We start from the raw sequence: 18,832 nt of genomic DNA, 5'->3' as shown, positions 1-18,832 counted from the left end.
TATCATTAACAAAACTATTTAATTTGTTCTATTTCTATAATGAAAGAAATTACTGTGTTCTTTTGGATGACCCAGAACTAAACGGTCATTTCAGTCTGTCACTGTCACTGTCATATGTATACGTCATGTGGCAAATAGACGTGTACTTTCAAAAGAAAAAGTAAAGTTCATTATTAATTGTAATTAAACATATTAAACCCAATTAAACAATTAGTCATGATATATACTACAGTAGGTGATAAAAATATAATATAAAGTGAAATTCTAGTGCTTTAAATATGGTTGTGCTACTTTCAAAATTAACTTTGTAGCCTCTTAAGAATGCAATGCTTCCTAGACGTCGTCGAGCTGGCTCTGAAACTGAGCCCCAAGTTATAGTAGGTAACGATAATTATTGGACTAACCCTCAGCCTAAAACGAATCAGTCACACACGGTGTATCCAAACAATGTTACATCTGACTACTATTTAGAGGAAGATTATATCGAAGACTACACTGAACCAGAATTAGTCATGACTGCCAGAGACAGAACTAGTGAATTTGTAAATACTATACAGACATTACAAGGCAGGAACATTGCTAGGGCAGTAGCTGCTAGGGACCCGAAGAAATCGAGGGTTATACAAAGTCATAGCGAGTTTATGCTAATTGCGAAGAATGTGGGACGGCATATAGCTAGCACTTATGCTAAATTGGAAAAGTTGACATTGTGTAAGTTACTATAATTTATCTATATAAATAAGCGTTTACATTGCTTCCTTACTCATAGTATGTTTTCATGGATATATCTGCTCTGTTATCTTCTTGGATATTGTTTCTTATCAATAGATTTTCAGTGAAATATATTGTTTATAGTTGTGTATAGTTGTTCCATTCTCTATTGATTCTCTATTTAGAGGGTTAATAATTATTATTCCTTTGGAGACAAATTCTCTCTTTCTTTTTTATCTAAATCTTATCCATCCAAAAAGAGGGGTCTGAGTGGCATTACTGATGCAGTGCTTTTACAACAGAGAGCAGAAAAGTAGATAATACAAATAATTACATACAGCTCCCGGAGTGAACCACAGCCGGTGAGAGAAACCCTGTCTGCATAAAGATTAGGTTGTACAACTGATGAGAGCATTTGTCACCGGCCAAGGTTCTCTCCAGGAGCTGTATATGTCCTTGTCCTTTAACCCCTAAAGCTTAGTGGCACTAAAAATACTCTAAATGCACATATTTTTTTCTTATACAGTAGAACCTGCTTATTAGAAAAACCTTCATGTATTCCTATAACTGGGATATTCTAATAACCGATCATTGGTTGCTAGTAGAAATGTTTCAGAACCTCAAATTTCTATTCCTTAATCCGGGATATTCCTAAAACCAGTATTCTAATAAGCAGGTTTGACTGTAATAACAGCATTATTGGACACTTTTTTACAAATCACGATGTAGGTTATTACACACTTTTTTTACAAATCACAATGTAGGCACGTGGAGTAAATGTGGCTAAAAATGTAGACTCCAAACATTTCAGCATACTGTCATTGCTAATAGAGTTCATTTTTGGACAATTATCAAAGTTGCTTTCGACTTTAAGGAGGGTGGCTACATAATATGAAGCCAATAATAATTAGAAAACAGTGTGAGCGTTAAATTGTTAAATAAATGTCCCAAAATTTGCTGTTACCCACCCAGCTATTCCAAAACTAGACATAATTAGTTTATAATTAACTATTTAGATGGGAAATAAGCCACAATTAAATTGAAAAAAATTATTTTATTAACGTTTCGGCACCCATGTGGTTGTCAAAATACAAAATACTCTTATTTTGTGTTTTGACAAAGACACCCGATTTGGTCATTGAAACGTTAATAAAATTATTTTTTTCAATTTAATTGCGGCTTATTTCCCATCTAAATAGTTAATTATAAAAATGCCTCAAGGAAATAGCTTCAGAACAACATAATTAGTTTAGTTGAAAATGTTTGTCAATATTTACCTTCACATTTAAATAGAAATGAAACTCGCAGAAAACTAAAACAATAGTAATCAGTAAAGAATTGTAAAATAGAAATTGATGGCATCAGTATTGAACAAGTAATTTAAATAAAAGACCTTGGAATTACACTGTCCAGCTACGGAATCCTGGACAAAGAAGTGAGAAATCAAGTATAAAAAGCAAGTAGACTAGCAGGTGCCTTAATAATGCTGTATGGTGAAACCAACATATTAACACTGAGATGAAGTCAATAATTTATGTTGTTCTGAAGCTATTTAATTGTGGCATTTTTGTAATCAACTATTCTGAATGGGAAATAAGCCACAATAACTAAAAAAATTATTTTATTAACGTTTCGACGTCCACAATGATGTCGTTATCAAAATACAAAATATTAACAAATTAAACAAGAAAATGATTTCCAGAGTTGCCTTATATTATGTAGGACACACCTATTATAAATAGTGTGACCAACTCCAATTCAGTCGAATTCGGGACAAGGCTGAAAAAAACACCTGAAATCCGGGACTTTTCAATGAAAATCGGGCCATTTTTTAATATTTTAGAACTTATTATATATTATATTATCATTTTATTTATTATTTAACATTTTTATGTTGATGACATTTTTGATGGGATTCAGCCACAATTGGTTGTAATGATAATTCCATTTTTGTTAGTTTTTGACGTTTTGACTTCCAATCTGGAAATTGTTCTCAAAAAGGGAAAAATTAGAAAATCAACTTCATGTAAATCAACTTCAAGTTAATATAAAAATATAATTACAACCAATGGTGGCTTAATCACATCAAAATTATAATTGTCAAACTTTCCAAAAGAAAACCGCTTCAGAACATTTTTATAGTGATTACTTCTTACTATTGTAACTTGTTTCTTAAAATCATATTTGTCTTGCGATGAATAATACCACCATATAAAATGTGGGCATTTTGGATGTGGTATTGGAATAGGTATTACTCTAGAAATTGTCGACTTCTTTCATCCCACCAATTCAATTTGATGTGAATTTTTAGAAAAATAACGTATTCATAATTTCAAAATAGAATTTTACCAAAACGTTGACAATTCGGATGGCCCGGAAGCCTTGCCTGGGACGCCGGGACACGGCTTCCTAATTCGGGCCATGTCCCGGATTTTTCGGGTTAGTTGGTCACACTAAAACCATCAATTTACAAATTTCTAGTGGTAACCAAATTGTGGTACTTTTAACACTCAATTTTTATTTCACTCAAATATGATATATTTATTGCTACCTCTGCCATTGTCTTCTTAATTCATTTCTGCTGCTTTCATAATGAGGTAATATAATTATTTAACTGTTAATTATTGCACATATTTATAATTATCACCTTGTACATTCTTAAGTTAGGATAATAGGAGTATACTAATATGACATGAATATTTTTAATCTACATATTATCATGTATTTTATTTTTTCTAATATTGATAAAATATCTACATTTTTGGAAGTCGTTATGCTTTTTGCTGAATCACTGTCTACAAATAAAATAAATAAAATTGATGTACCCAATATATTTATATGATTGAAAAAGAGACATAAGCCAAATTCCTTTTTATGGGTCAAATGTAAAATATCTTTATTAGTATCTAACAAAAAACAAAACAAAGATTTGTAAGCACACTTCACTAGTTGGATAAGAGTCATGCAATTTTAAGATAAATACTATGTAAGAATAAAAATAGTAATTGACTGTTATCTACTAGAACAAGTGAGTCATTTTAATCACCTAGGGTGTTATACAAGTTTCAACAAAAATAGAGACCTCCCCATAATCCTAATCCTGTATAGGGATGTGGTGACACCATTAAATTTTTATAATTTTTTTACAATTTCCTTCCATCCATTTCTGTCCTAGGCTAGTTGTTCAGTTTTATGTAATCCTCGGTTAATCTTTCATTTTTGTTTGATTCACCCAACAGCTTGGAGATCTTCCCTAGGTCTTTTTCCTTCAACTCTGCCCTCGATTATCAGATTTTACATCATATCTGTTCTTCTGACAATGTGTCCAGATGTCTCTGTTATATTTGTTTAATTGTTATCCAAAGGCTAATAAACCCTGTTTCAATTGCTAACTATGTGTTCACTGATGATGGTCTTGTAAGACTGAAAACATTCTGATGAAAGGGTGACCCATCAAGAAAATTTCATTTTTTGTTAATTTTTTTTTAAATATGTACCATTATAAACTAGAAGTTTATGGAGACATTTAATACAAAATTGACAGATTATGGTATATATTTGGAATAATAATTCATGTAACATTGAAGGACAAGACAAAAAAGGAACAATGATAAATTTTATGACACCTTCACGGATGTGGTTACACCTATCTCTTATATGGATGTAAAAACTGGGTAATAGCACACAAAGATGAGGGTCTATATGTAAAAGTAATTTCTTATGCAATATCTATTTCTAGTGGCAAAACGAAAATCTTTATTTGACGACAAAACATCAGAAATCCAAGAACTCACATATATCATAAAAGGTGATCTTAGCAACTTGAATCAACAAATAGCCCAATTACAAGATGTATCTAGGAAACAGAAGCAGGGATCAAGTGGGAAACATCTACAATCACACACGAGTAGCATTGTCTTAGCACTCCAATCCAAATTAGCAAGTATGTCAACGGATTTTAAACAAGTGTTAGAAGTTAGGACAGAAAATTTGAGACATCAGAAAAACAGAAGGGACCAGTTTTCCCAAGGAGGGTTGCCTCCTCCAACTGTGGCATCATCCTCTGCTCAAGGTAAACTATTTTTGAATTTATTTTTTTAAGTAGATTTTTATTTGGGTAGACAATGCACCCACTATAATGCACAATGCACATACTATAACCCAATCAGGCACCAGCTGTATTCTAGTTTTAAGTATTTACCAACTTTATTTAGGAATTTAAACTAGTGCAAAAATTAATAATTCTACTTACTAGAGTGTTCCGATAAGTACTTAGCCTACAAAAGAAAATCGAAAATTTTGAAGAAGTGGCGATTTATTTCTCCTTTTAGCTCGATACACTTGACCCAGCTATGCTCTAACTTCTTCAACTTGTCAGAAAAATACGTCTTCTCGAGGTCTGCGAAGTAGGCTTCCTAAAAAGTAGACTTTTTCAAATTTGGAAACAAAAAGAATTCGCTCGAGACCAAACCTGGAGAATACGGTGGATGGGGCAGCAGTTCGTATCACATAGTACAGCGAAGGTGTGAGCCGGTAGTTCTTCTCCAGCTAGTCGATGTAAATCACACCTTGGGAATTCCAGAAAACAGTGGTCATCACCTTTCCAGCCGATAGGACTGTCTTCGGAGTACGTTCGTGGCTGACATCCACTGTTTCGACTGTTCCTTGGTCTCTGGTTGTACCAATCGATCCATTCGTATTATGCTTAAGGCCATCGGTAATTCATACACATAATTCGCAAATATTTTACGGCTATTCCTACTTTTTTCTGTCTTTACACAGCAAATTACGTGTTGTAAAATTTATACTGGTAAGGATATGTAAACATTACTAGAATGTCATTCTACTTGAAAATGTCATCATTAACTTAAGACTTAAAGATATGGCTTTTGAATGTTCTTGGATAACTGTTATTTGTATTATTGCAAATTATTAATTCAGTTAATATATGTGATAATTTTTTCACTAACTATGTATTCAGTGATTGTAATAATTTATTATGTACAACAAAAACTAATACTCAACCGAGAAAAGAGGAAACGTGGTAAAGTGATTTTTTAATAATATATTGTTACTATGGAACACTTACAATTTTGAACATCCTTAACAAAAAAATACTGATCACAGAATATATCCCGATGTATTCTCCGTTTTAATCTTCCATAAATAATAAACAATAAATAACTTTTTATTAAGTTGCCGTCCTAAATCAATTATTTATCAAATACACTATCAATATTATTGAATCAACAACTCAAAATATTCCAGATGCCATGTCAAAGATTTAAAACTGTCACTGTCTTGTCATCATATTCTATTTGACTTAGGGCCGGTTGTTCGAACGCTAATCAACAATGATCATTATCAAATAATTAATTACTGTCAATGTCAACTTTGTTTGGGTTGTTAAAAAGTCTGTGGAGTCTATAATCAATTAATATAACAATAATTATTAACATAATTAATAATAAATCTCATGATTGTAATTAATTATGTTTTCAGCAACCCAAACAAAGTTGACACTGACAGTTTTGGTGACAGTAATTAAATATTTGATAATGATCATTGTTGATTAGCGTTCGAACAACCGGCCCTCAGTGTGTTGTATGACAGATAGCGAATGTTCGATTTGGAAAATATCACCACGGACATGGTGTCCATTTTTTTCGAATCATGAAAAAACTAATAAACATTTTTAAAAAATTTAAACGCAGAATGAAAGACTAAATTATTATCTAGGGCCGAAAGTCCCTTAAAATAAATAAAAAGAGTTTATTTTGAATGAGATATTTGAAATTAAAAATCACACTACATTTTCTCTTAGTTTTTCACCCCTGTAATTTATTAAAATAAACATTATAAAAGTTTTCAGGAACTTTCGGCCCTCGGTAAGAACGTAATCTTTCATTCTGCGTTTAAATTTTTCAAAAATACTTATAGTTTTCTCAGGATTCAAAAAAAATGACCCACATTTTCAGGATATGACCGACGTGGTCTTTTGAGATGCCTACTGTCACAGCTATCTCGCACATCTTCAGTCGGCAGTGTGCCAATACGAGATCGTGGATTTTTGTCACGTTATCCTCCATGGTAGCCATTTTTGGAGCACCTAGGCGTAGCTCATCAAAAACCAACTTGCGATCACGTTGAAATTCCTTAAACCAATTTCTGATGATTGCCGTCAAAGGTGAAAAGTCACTGTACACAGAGTACAGGGCATCAAAGCGCTTTTTGATTTCGCAGCGTGAGTTCCCTTCTAAAAACAAAAATCGAATCACATCTCGATATTGCTCTTTTTTTATTTTTCTTAAATCCACGGACAAGCCCACTTTCACACGCAGTCAAAACAAGACTTATGAGTCTGATTCACCTGAAATTTTGATACTAGCCGTCTACGAGAATGTATAGTAGTACCAGATATCTAAGAGACATTAAAATTCAGCTCAGCGGGGTACTATTGTTCGAGGTGTGAAATTACATAAACAAGGGATCATTTCATAAAACAGGTATATCCCTTGTTTTTGGAATTCCATACCTCGAACAATAGCACCCCGCTGAGTTGAATATTAAACAGTTTCTTAGATAACTGGTACTATTATATTACACGATAGTAGATTTCTCTTGCGATATTGGAGCCATCGTTGCAGTGAGGCTAAGTTATTACTGGAGCTCCTATGTATCTAAGGATTTCTCTAAAGGGCCTAGCCGGGTAAGATGATGAAAACTGCCCCCAACTCGATTCGAATTCCATATAGGTCACCGTTCAGCATATATAGTGAAACTCACTTTCTGAAATTTTTAGCCCCCTAGGTGGTCATGTGACCCACCTAGAGCCTAATTAGGGTTTTTATTTTTTATCTCAGCTGCATCGAGAACTAGCGAAAAACTTTAAATAAAAAAGTTGTAAGCTTTAAAAAATTCTGCCCGAATTTTTTTTTATTTTTGGCGGGAAATTTAAATTTTAGAACGATTTTAAAATTTTAAATGAGTTTAAAAAAATAACTAAAACATTCGTTTTTACGACAAAAATGTGTAACGTATATTTTTGTATAATCTTTCACCCTGAATTTTTTCAAATTTTTAAAATTGGTGAAACGTACCTTTAAAAATAAAAAACCACATTTTTTCGGTTTTTTTTTTCGTTTTTTGATACAATTTTTTACATATTTTTCAAAAAAGGTAACAACATCACTAGAATAGGTAAAAAACTGAAAAATAATTGGGGTTTGCTTAATAAAAATTTTTTGTAACGCCATCCATTTTCAAGATACAGGGTGTTGAAGAAAACAAAATTTTACACATTTTTTACGATTTTGAAGAAACTACTGGCAACATTGTAATAAAACTTGTCGGGTTTTAAGAGGTAGTTATTGTGCATGTTTTGACATGCAATTAAGGCTATGGGTACATAATTCGCAAATATTTTACGTGTATCCCTACTTTTTCTGTCTTTACACGGCAAATTACGTGTAGTAAAATTCACACTGGTGTGGATATGTAAACATTACTAGAATGTCATTCTACTTGAAAATGTCATAATTAATTTAAAGAGATGGCTTTTGAATGTTCTTGGATAACTGTTATTTTTATAATTGCAAATTATTAATTCAGTTAATAAATGTGATAATTTTTTCACTAACTATGTTTTCAGTGATTGTAATAATTTATTTGTACAACAAAAACTAATAATCAATCGAGAAAAGAGGAAAAGTGTTAAAGTGATTTTTTAATAATATGTTGTTATTTTGGAACGCTTACAATTTTGAACATCTCTAACAACAAAATACTTGGATCACAGGATATATCAATCTGATGTATTCTCTGCTTGGATCTTCCACAAATAATACACAATAAATAACTTTTTATTAAGTTCACGTCTTAAATCAATTATTTATCAAATACACTATATATCAATAATATTTAATCAATTTCTCAAAATATTCCCGATGCAATGTCAAATATTTAAAATTGTCACTGATTGTCAGTGTCTGACTGACAATATATGCTGACAATATTATATTCGGTTGAGTGCGTTGTAAGACAAAGACAGATTTGGAAAATATTACCACGGCATTGTGTTCATTTTTTTCAAATCCTGAAAAAACCAATAAATATTTTTGAAAAATTTAAACGCAGAATGAAAGACTAAATTATTACCGAGGGCCGAAAGTCCCTTAGAATAAATAAAAAGTTTATTTTGAATGAGATATTTGAAATTAAAAATCGCACTAAATTTTCTCTTAGTTTTTTCACCCCTGTAACTTATTAAAATAAACATTATAGAAGTTCTCAGGGACTTTCGGCCCTCGCTAATAACGTAATCCTTCATTCTGCGTTTAAATTTTTTAAAAATACTTATTAGTTTTCTCAGGATTTGAAAAAAATGAATCCCCATTTGAATAGCATTGCAGCCGAAAATACGTACCGATCCTCTTAAGGATTTGATATTCATCATTGGCGCGCATAGGGGTAATGGTCTGAACTTTTTAAAGAATAAAGATAGTACGCCACTGACATATTTCAAATTAACAATCGTTTTTGAATTCCTCGTTCAATTTGCGATAAAAAAACGTATCTTCTCATTCTTTCATACGACGCGCCGTTTTGCTGCAAAAAATAAAATATCTTAACGCTTCCAAAGTATTCAAATTAGTTTTTATAATGGATTAAGTGGATGTACGAGTTTATGTAGATGTAGAAACTACTAGAAGTTCGAATACTTTGTAAGTGTTAAGATGTTTTATTTTTTGAATAAAAATGGACGTCGTATGAAAAAATAGGAAGATAGATTTTTTGTCACAAATTGAACGAGGAATTAAAAAACGATTGTTAATTTGAAATATGTCAGTGGCGTACTATCTTTTTTCTTTAAAAAGTTCAGACCATTAAACCTATGCGCGTCAATGATAAATAAAAAATTCTTAATTGTATGTCAAAAAATGCACAACAACTACCTCTTAAAACTCGCCAAATTTTATTACAATGTTGCCAGTAGTTTCGGCAAAATCGTAAAAAATGTGTAAAATTTTGTTTTCTTCAACGCCCTGTATCTTGAAAATGGATGGCATTACAAAAAATTTTTATTAAGCAAACCCCAATTATTTTTCAGTTTTTTACCTACTCTAGTGACGGTGTTACCTTTTTTGAAAAATATGTATAAAATTGTATCAAAAATATGAAGAAAAAAACGAAAAATGCGGTTTTTTATTTTTAGAGGTGCGTTTCACCAATTTTAAAAATTTGAAAAAATTCAGGGTGAAACATTATACAAAAATACACGTTATATATATTTTTTTCGTGAAAACGAATGTCTTAGTTATTTTTTATACTCATTTAAAATTTTAAAATCGTTCTAAAATTTAAATTTCCCGCCAAAAATTAAAAAAAAATTCGTACAGAACTTTTTAAAGCTTACAACTTTTTTATTTAAAGTTTTTCGCTAGTTCTCGATGCGGCTGAGATAAAAAATAAAACAATAAAAACCCTAATTAGGTTTTAGGTTGGTCACATGACCACCTAGGGGGCTAAAAATTTCAGAAAGTTAGTTTCACTATATATGCTAAACGATGACCTTTATGGAATTCGAATCGAGTTGGGGCAGTTTTCATCATCTTACCCGGCTAGGCCCTTTAATATGTGATATAAGTTGTAAGTTTTAAGTCACAGTAACTGGGAAATATCAATGTATCGAATTTTTTGCACCTGAATGTATGTACAGAATTTGTAATCATGACAATAATTTATATATTATCTCTTGTTTGAAACTGAGAACTGTTATCTGCTAAATATTCACGTTTATTCTGAAGCATAAACAACACTTTCTTAAAATCATCTTATAATCATCTTTTTTAGGAAGTTTATTGTTTCAAGAACAGGATCAAGTGAGTATAAATATGGAAAGTGCAGCATTGATTCCAAAAGGGCAGACCCAAATCCAAGCCTCTTTGATGTATGACCAAACGGATAATTATTTACAAAGCCGTGCAGAGACTATGCAAAATATAGAATCGACTATAGTAGAATTAGGAGGTATGTATTTTGTATGTATGTTTTAAGAAACAAACATTAATGTTTTGAGTAATTCCTTCTAAACGATTCGTCTTTCCTTGCCGGGGCCCGCCTTCTGCAATACTTTGAAAATGTTCAATTTTCCACAGTTAAAACATCTTGTTTTCATGTTGAGTTTTTTGTTAACGATTTTGCGGTCTGCTTAAAATTTAGGATAAAATATGTTGTTGGTTTATATGTGACTATGACGTCTATATTTGCTTTATCGACTACAAAAAGGCATTTGATATAGTAAAGCATGATAAACGCAGAACCATCTTAAGCGGGATTAGATGAAAGAGACTTAAGAATCATATATAATTTATATTACAACCAAACTCTCTTTTCACCGTCTTGTTTATTATTATTCTTATATTATTGTACTTATATTATTGTTATTGTTATTAAATTTTTGTAGATCGTTTTTGAACACACCTATGATGTTGAAAGGAAGCTATAATTACCAGCTTAGTACCATCTTTTTATTTCAGTACTTAAATTATATCTCAACAGCTACTGAACTAATTTTTCTTCGTTATTGGTATTTTATAGACTTACGGTCTTTAAATATTTATTCTTCTTGATATAGTAGTCATGTTGTGACTAGCTGATTGACATAAAGTCCATGCCAATAAAAAAACTGTCAATGTTAAAGTGGATGACCAATTGACAGAGGCAGTCTCCATATATAGAGGAGTGAGACAAGGATGCATTCTGTCCCCGGTGTTGTTTAATATATACTCTGAATATATCTACAAGCAAGCGCTAAGAGAACTACAGGAAGGCGTATTAGTCAACGGATTGCGTCTAAACAACATTAGATATGCCGATGGCGCAGTAGTTTTTGCAGATAGTCTAGATGGTTTGCAAATAATGATGTCGCGTATATCAGATAACTTGATCTCAATACGAAAAAAAAAACAAAGTACATGGTAGTCAGTAAGCGTGAAATATTAAATTTGGCAGCTAAAATAGACAGCTTTTGGTTAATCAACAACCAATTGACAGGGTGGACAGCTACACATACCTTGGTACTAACATAAACAGCCAATGGGATCACTCAAGTGAAATAAAACAACGCATAGGAAAAGCGAGATCATGTATTTTCTACATTATTATACGGAGTAGAGGCCTAGACACTTTCCGAAGTTTCTTTAAGAAAACTCGAGGCATTCGAGATGTGGTGTTACAGACGCATTTTAAGAATTTCGTGGGTGGATCGTGTGGCTAATGTTGAGGTCCTACGTAGAATGCGAGATTATTAACACCATCAAAGAGCGCAAACTAAAGTATCTTGGCTATGTTATGAGGAATGAAGAGAGATATGGCTTATTGCAACTCATTCTTCAGGGCAAGGTGAAATAGAGGACTCGGGAGAAGAAGAATATTATGGCTTCAAAACCTGAGAAAATGGTTCAATACATCCACAACCGGACTATTCCGAATAGCAGCAAGCAAAGTTAGGATAGTCATGCTGATCGCCAACATCTGGAACGGATAGGCACCTTAAGAAGAAGAATGTTTTTGGTTATCTGCGCTAGTGAATTCCTCATTTTCTCGAAATCTTATTTCTTTTAATTTTGGGCCAGATCTGAAAATGCTTTTCGTCGCTTCATACGACTGGACTGAGATTATTCCTCCACTTTGAGTTTTCTGATGTAATCGAGGAGCTTATTGCATTTTAACATACTGTAGTATATCTATGAATGTCTGTGTACCAAATTGTTCCAGAAAATCTTTAGTTGCCTGACGGTACGCCAAATGCAATAATCTTTTACTATCCGCTTCAAATTCTTGCAGGCTTTCGTTATGTTTTTCATATCGAACTTTCAGCTGACTTTCGAAAACCTGCTTTAGATGCTGCTGGCCATATCTTATCTCTAAGACTTGAACAAGAGAGGTATAATTGGGTACATTCCTGAAGAATTTGCAAGACGGTCGAAGCGGTCGAAGGAAGCTGTCATTTCTTTCTCAGTCCAGTCATTCGCTCTAGCTGCAGCTTCGAATTGAAAAGTTTCCCATGCTGTTTGCCCATCGAATGTGGGTGGTTTTAAAATTGTGCTAGTTGTAATTGTGCCTGGTTCAACTATAGAAGATGATGAAGCTGTTTGTTCAGATTTGACGTTCGTTACTGAAACAATATTAGATAAAGAAGCTTGGGTAACGATTTCTTTCTAACTCAGCTGTTAGTCATTCTAAATTTGATTTTGAATGATTTTGTTGATATTTTAAACCATTTTGTTGTTTTTATATTTTATTTTCTAAATCAGTTTTTTTGTCGTTCTGTTGTTCTAATTTCTCCTTGTAAGACTTTTTTTATTCAGTTATTCATGTCAAGTCGGACAACTTTTCTATTTGGGAAGAGGGGCGTTTCCTAAATATAGAGGTTTCTATGGTGCGTCAATAATTACCTTTAAAAAATTTTCGTACTTTTCCATGGTTAGGAAAAAGTTTTGACTAATTATTTCTTTAATTTACAGGTATATTTCAACAATTAGCTCATATGGTGAAAGAGCAGGAAGAAATGGTGGAAAGGATAGACAGTAATGTAGAACATGCCGAATTGAACATTGAGGCGGCGCATGCGCAAATCGTTAAATATTTTAAGAACATTTCTTCAAACAGGTGGCTGATGATTAAAATTTTCGGAGTTTTAATAGTTTTCTTTATATTTTTCACTGTATTTTTGGCATAATATTCTATTAGTTTTGTATAAATAATAATCTATTTCACATATATATTTAAAACACGTTTAATTAAAAAGTATGAAATTTGTTTATTGCTTTGTTTCCTTTCTATTATTGCAGTATCCTTTGAAATTATATTTCTCGAAGCAAGGAGCACGACAGAACACAGCGCCTGGGCACTAGTATCGAGATTATTTACAAATACCTTTACCAAAAACGATTTCTTTGCTTTTGTTTAGTTATTGCTGGAATAACATAAAGTAAATGTTCTATTTGTTGGGAAGGTCGTTTCAATATTGATCGACGTTTGAAAAATATCCCTTTAATTATCGCATTTCTCTAGGATCATTTCTTAATTTAATCTTTATTTTCTGCATCCCTAGTTGTGTATAATTTGATAAGGATTTAGCTTGGTAAAATTCAGAAAATGGCCTCATCCATATCATCATCCAATGTCTCTTTCACAGCATTCACAGTTGCATTATTTAACAATTTTTTTCGCTCGTTGAGAAAAATGTACTACCATATAGTCCAGAAAGCCACTGCGCATCCGCTAGGAAAAATATTCTAATTCGGATTTTTTGCACAATCTTACTCAAAAAGGACTCCTTTTAACAAATTTGCATGTTGCCAGGACCAAAAGGTGGTCAAAAATTTTTTAAACGTTTTTTTTTTTTGTTTTTTCCTAAAATTATTTTTTTTTGTATGGAAAAAAGTTTTTTTAGGTTTTTTGGATCATTCCAAACAGAAAAGGTCTTTAGTGACTTTTCTCTAAAAATGATAGTTTTTGACATAGAAGCGATTAAAAATTGAAAAATTGCGAAATCGGCCATTTTTAACCGTCAAAAACTATGTAAAAACTGAAAATTTGAATGTTGCCAAGGTAGGTAAATATTCTCTAAACATCGATTGATGAAATCACGAAGAGTTTTTTGCAACACAATATTCAAAACTCCTTTGTTTTTTAATTGCTAATCAAGCGTACGCGACACTATTTTCCACCGACTGTATGGTGCAAATGAAAGGAATAAATTCGTTATTTCGTAAACCGGCGAATTTAAGGAAAAGTCCCAAAACAGGTCGATTTTTATTTTCATGTTATGATATTGTGGCATATATGGCATACTAGTGACGTCATCCGTCTGGGCGTGATGACGTAATCGATGGTTTTTTTAAATGAGAATAGGGGTCGTGTGGTAGCTTATTTGAAAGGTTCTTCAATTCTCTATTCAATAATGTAAACATTTACATAATTATTTATACAGAGTGTACTTCTACTTCTTTCTTTGTCAACTAATTTAATTTAATAAAAATTTTTGGACACCCTGTATAAATAATTATATAAATGTTTATAATACTAAATAGAGAATTTAAGGACCTTTCAAATGAGCTAGCACACGACCTCTATTCTCATTTAAAAAATCAGCGATTACGTCATCACGTCCAGATAGATGACGTCACTAGTATACCATATATGCCACAATATCATAACTTATAAATAAAAATCGACCTGTTTCGTGATTTTTCCTTAAAGTCGCCGGTTTACGAAATAACGAATTTATTCCTTTCATTTGCACCATACTGTCGGTGGAAAATAGTGTCGCGCACGCTTGATTAGCAATTAAAAAACAAAGGAGTTTTGAATATTGTGTTGCAAAAAACTCTTAAGGATTTCATCAATCGATGTTTAAAGAATATCTACCTACCTTGACAATATTCAAATTTTCAGTTTTTCACATAGTTTTTGAGGGTTAAAAATGGCGGGTTTCGCAATTTTTCAATTTTTAATCGCTTATATGTCAAAAACTATCATTTTTAGAGAAAAGTCACTAAAGACCTTTTCTGTTTGGAATGATCCAAAAAACCTAAAAAAAACTTTTTCCCATGCAAAAAAAATAATTTTAGGAAAAAACAAAAAAAAACGTTTAAAAAATTTTGACCACCTTTTGGTCCTGGCAACATGCAAATTTGTTAAAAGGAGTCCTTTTTGAGTAAGATTGTGCAAAAAATCCGAATTAGAATATTGTTCCTAGCGGATGCGCAGTGGCTTTCTGGACTAATATGACATGTTTAGTTCAGCAACCCCTCTTCCTACTGTTATAAATTATTAATATAATTATCTTCTTTTATATAGGCAGTACTGCCTGTTTTTCTTCAACGGTGCCTTTCATTCTGCCCCTAAGTTGTCATTCCATCTTTTCCTTGGGCGTCCTATACTTCTCCTGCCTAACGGTGACTTGTCCCTGGCTATTCTTACTATCCTTGATTCAGACATCCTGCTTATGTGTTGATTCCACTCTTCTTTTCTGTTCTTTACCCAGGTATTTATATTGTCTACTCCACATATGCGTCTGATTTCCTCACTTCTTACCCTATCCTGTAGTCCTTTTCCAGTTTCCTTTTAATGTAATTATAAGTAAATAATTAATAAAACAACGAAATTAATAACGTCATCTATGAGCGAACTACCTAGTAAATGCAGATTTTAAGGTTTGTGCTTAATTTCAGGAACATAGGAAAAATAATTACTCTTTAAAATAAATGATTTATTCCAGACTTGTCAACTAATCTCTTGACATTTTATTGTAAGGCTCGACTACTAACTTTATATGGATATTACATAAATAAAAAATGATATCGGGCCGTTCCTTCCATTATTAATAAGAATTTTTCTGTGAGATATCGATACATTAAAATAAGATACATAAACGATTTCTTGTGCGAATAAAACTAGTATCTACATAGCAAATAAGTAGCTTGTAATAAAAAAACAGTTTTAAGAAAGTATGTGTATAGCAGTGGACTTCAGTGAATTAATTAGAATCTATAACTTTAAAATTGGACGTCCGAACAGGCACAATAATGAGGTAAGAAGGCTTTAGAATATACTAAGAAAAATCACAAAAAGAATTTTTCTAAATGACTATTAACAATTATTTCTAAATTATAACTATTTCTAAATAGACCAGTAAGGATCTGTGAAAAAACGTCTATTTTTGGATGTGAAAGGTGGCATTCGGATTTTTGCAGATAAAGTTAGGTGACACCTTCAGTAATAATAATTGACTTATGCTCCTTCTCAAATATGCTCGGAACATTAATAACAAAATTAAAATATTTAAAAATTTCGTTTTAAAACAAAGTCGTAAAGAAATAAAATAAAGATAATTGAATTTTGTATGATATACGACTGGTCAAAAATGTCTTAACGTATTACCTTTTCTGCAATATAGCAATAAATACAAAATAAGGGGGCAAAATACGCCTGTTGTTATTCAATGTTTTTAACCACTTTGGTGGCACTTAGAACCTTAGTAATTCGCTTAGGAAATTCTTTGTAACATACTTAAACCGTGTACCAAATTTTATTAAAATCGACCTAATAGATTTTGCATAATAAATTTGCAATCTAAATGTTTTTAAAAAAGTTCAAATTTTTTAAAATCTTTCTGAACAAAAAGTAGACCATTTAGAAGTTGTCTAATCTTTTTACATATAAAGAGGTGCTCTACCTATCTAATACACTTTACAGAATTAAAATCGGATTATTTAAGGGGCCTCAGCAATGTTTTAAACTTATAAACAATTTTTTGGCTTATAAACAAATAGCTTTGTTTAATAATAAAAAAATTAATTTTTAGCAATGCAAATAATTAAAACCGGTATAATTTGACTTAAACTTTCAAATGCTGTCAGCAGAATTGCTATTTTATTTTTTAATCAAAAGTTATTCGCGTTCAAAAATTGCAATTTTTCGAATTTTTGAAAGTTCCACTGCGTTTATCTCTAAAACTATGCATCCTACGAAAAAACTTGTAAGAACATTTTTTGCTTAGAATTACCCAAGAAATACAAAATGTTTTATTTTGCGAAAAGTCGATGTTATGTAATTCCTTAAGTTCTTTGTTTATAACAACCTTATCGACATCCGGATCAACTGTTACCCAAAAAAATCGTGTTCTACGGGTCAAAAAATACATAAAAATCTTGGGTAAGTCCATCTAAATAAAGGAGCCCGTAGCACCCCCTCCTGGCCACAGGACTAATTTGTTTATAAGCCAAAAAATTGTTTATAACTTTAAAACATTCCTGAGGCTGCTTAAACAATCCGATTTCAATTCTGTAAAGTCGGTGGTAAAGTGCATTAGATAGGTGGAGTGCTTCTTTATAAGTAAAAAATTGACAAATCTTTGTATGTTCTAGTTTTTGTTGTGCAAGATTTAAAAAAAGTTTAATTTTTTAAAAAAAGTTTAGATTGCAAAATTATTATTCAAAATCTAGTAAGTCAATTTTAATGAAATTTGGTGTACGGTTTTAGCACATTACAAAAATTTTCTAAGCGAATTAGGAAGGTTTCAAGTGTAACCTAAGTGATGGAAAATCACTGAATAAGGACAGGCTTGTTTTGCCCCCTTATTTTATATTTATTGCTATTTTGCAGCAAGGGTGATAAATTAAGACATTTTTAACCGATCGCATCTGATAGAAAATTTAATTATCTTTGTTTTATTCCTATACGACTTTGTTCCAAAATGAATCGTTTTAAAGTTATAAGCAAAAAAAGTAGAAAAAAAACGAAATATTTTGAAATTTTTAAATATTTTATTTTTTTTTTATTAATCTTCCGGGCATATTTGAGAAGGATCATAAATTATTATTAACGAAGTTATCACCTAACTTTATTCGCAAAAATCTCCTCTCACATCCACCTAAAAACAGATCCTTAGTGGTCTAAAATGACTATTGATCAAATATTTACAATAAGACAAATGCTTGAAAAGTATTGGGAATATAATCAGGATAATTGATGGATTCGACCGTTACTTGATGGAAGTTCATTTTATCTCACAATAAAACACTGAAAACTTTTGTTTTCTATACTTCCACAAAATTTATTATTTACAACTATGTGACTACAGCTGTTTCGGCAGAGTGCCTTTCTCAAGTGATATAATTTACAATGTGCCTTTTTAAGTCTCTAACTGAAGAGGTTGAGGAGTGGGGAGCTGTTTGTCTCGAGTTGGTCATTCAGAATTATATCTGTATTTTTCAGTTTATTAATTTCCATAGATTCTAAAAAAGATAGCTTAAGGCCTTTATTTTGGATATGCAGAATTTGAAACTCTTCATTGAAAGAATGATTATGATCTAGAAGGTGAAGTGCGTATGTAGAAGTGTCTGTTTTTCTATTGTTGAAAGCCCTTTTGTGTTCTGCTATCCGTTTGTCAAAAGTTCTGCAAGTTTGACCGATGTACGTTTTCGGACAGTCACCACAATTTAGTTTGTACACACCACTCTGTAGTTGCTTTCTCTTTCGGCTTTTATTGTTCTTAATATATTTGCTTAAGTTGTTGTTAGTTCTGAAAGCTGGTATTATTCCTTTCTTT

The 18,832-nt window shown here is 31.7% G+C and overlaps 1 protein-coding gene across 1 annotated transcript; it reads left to right on the top strand.

Moving 5' to 3' along the window:
• The first annotated feature begins 108 nt into the window (after positions 1-108).
• On the top strand, positions 109-13,537 carry LOC114337347 (syntaxin-5). The gene is made up of 4 exons (XM_028287754.2): positions 109-711; positions 4,451-4,783; positions 10,564-10,740; positions 13,239-13,537. Exons 1-4 carry the CDS (start codon positions 327-329, stop codon positions 13,451-13,453), a joined length of 1,110 nt encoding a protein of 369 aa, XP_028143555.1. The 5' UTR covers positions 109-326; the 3' UTR covers positions 13,454-13,537.
• Positions 13,538-18,832: the final 5,295 nt, after the last annotated feature.

This window comes from Diabrotica virgifera, chromosome 5 (assembly GCF_917563875.1).
Source record: "Diabrotica virgifera virgifera chromosome 5, PGI_DIABVI_V3a".
Classification (NCBI taxonomy): domain Eukaryota; kingdom Metazoa; phylum Arthropoda; class Insecta; order Coleoptera; family Chrysomelidae; genus Diabrotica; species Diabrotica virgifera.
Note: the sequence above shows the minus strand (reverse complement) of the source record. Positions and strands in the feature narration are given on the sequence as shown.

Excerpts from the sequence above, each read along its gene's own strand:
- LOC114337347 (XM_028287754.2), top strand. The coding sequence starts at position 327 with ATGCTTCCTAGACGTCGTCGAGCTGGCTCTGAAACTGAGCCCCAAGTT. Across the intron at positions 712-4,450 it reads ATTGGAAAAGTTGACATTGT|TGGCAAAACGAAAATCTTTA; the intron begins GTAAGTTACTAT and ends ATCTATTTCTAG. Across the intron at positions 4,784-10,563 it reads GGCATCATCCTCTGCTCAAG|GAAGTTTATTGTTTCAAGAA; the intron begins GTAAACTATTTT and ends CATCTTTTTTAG.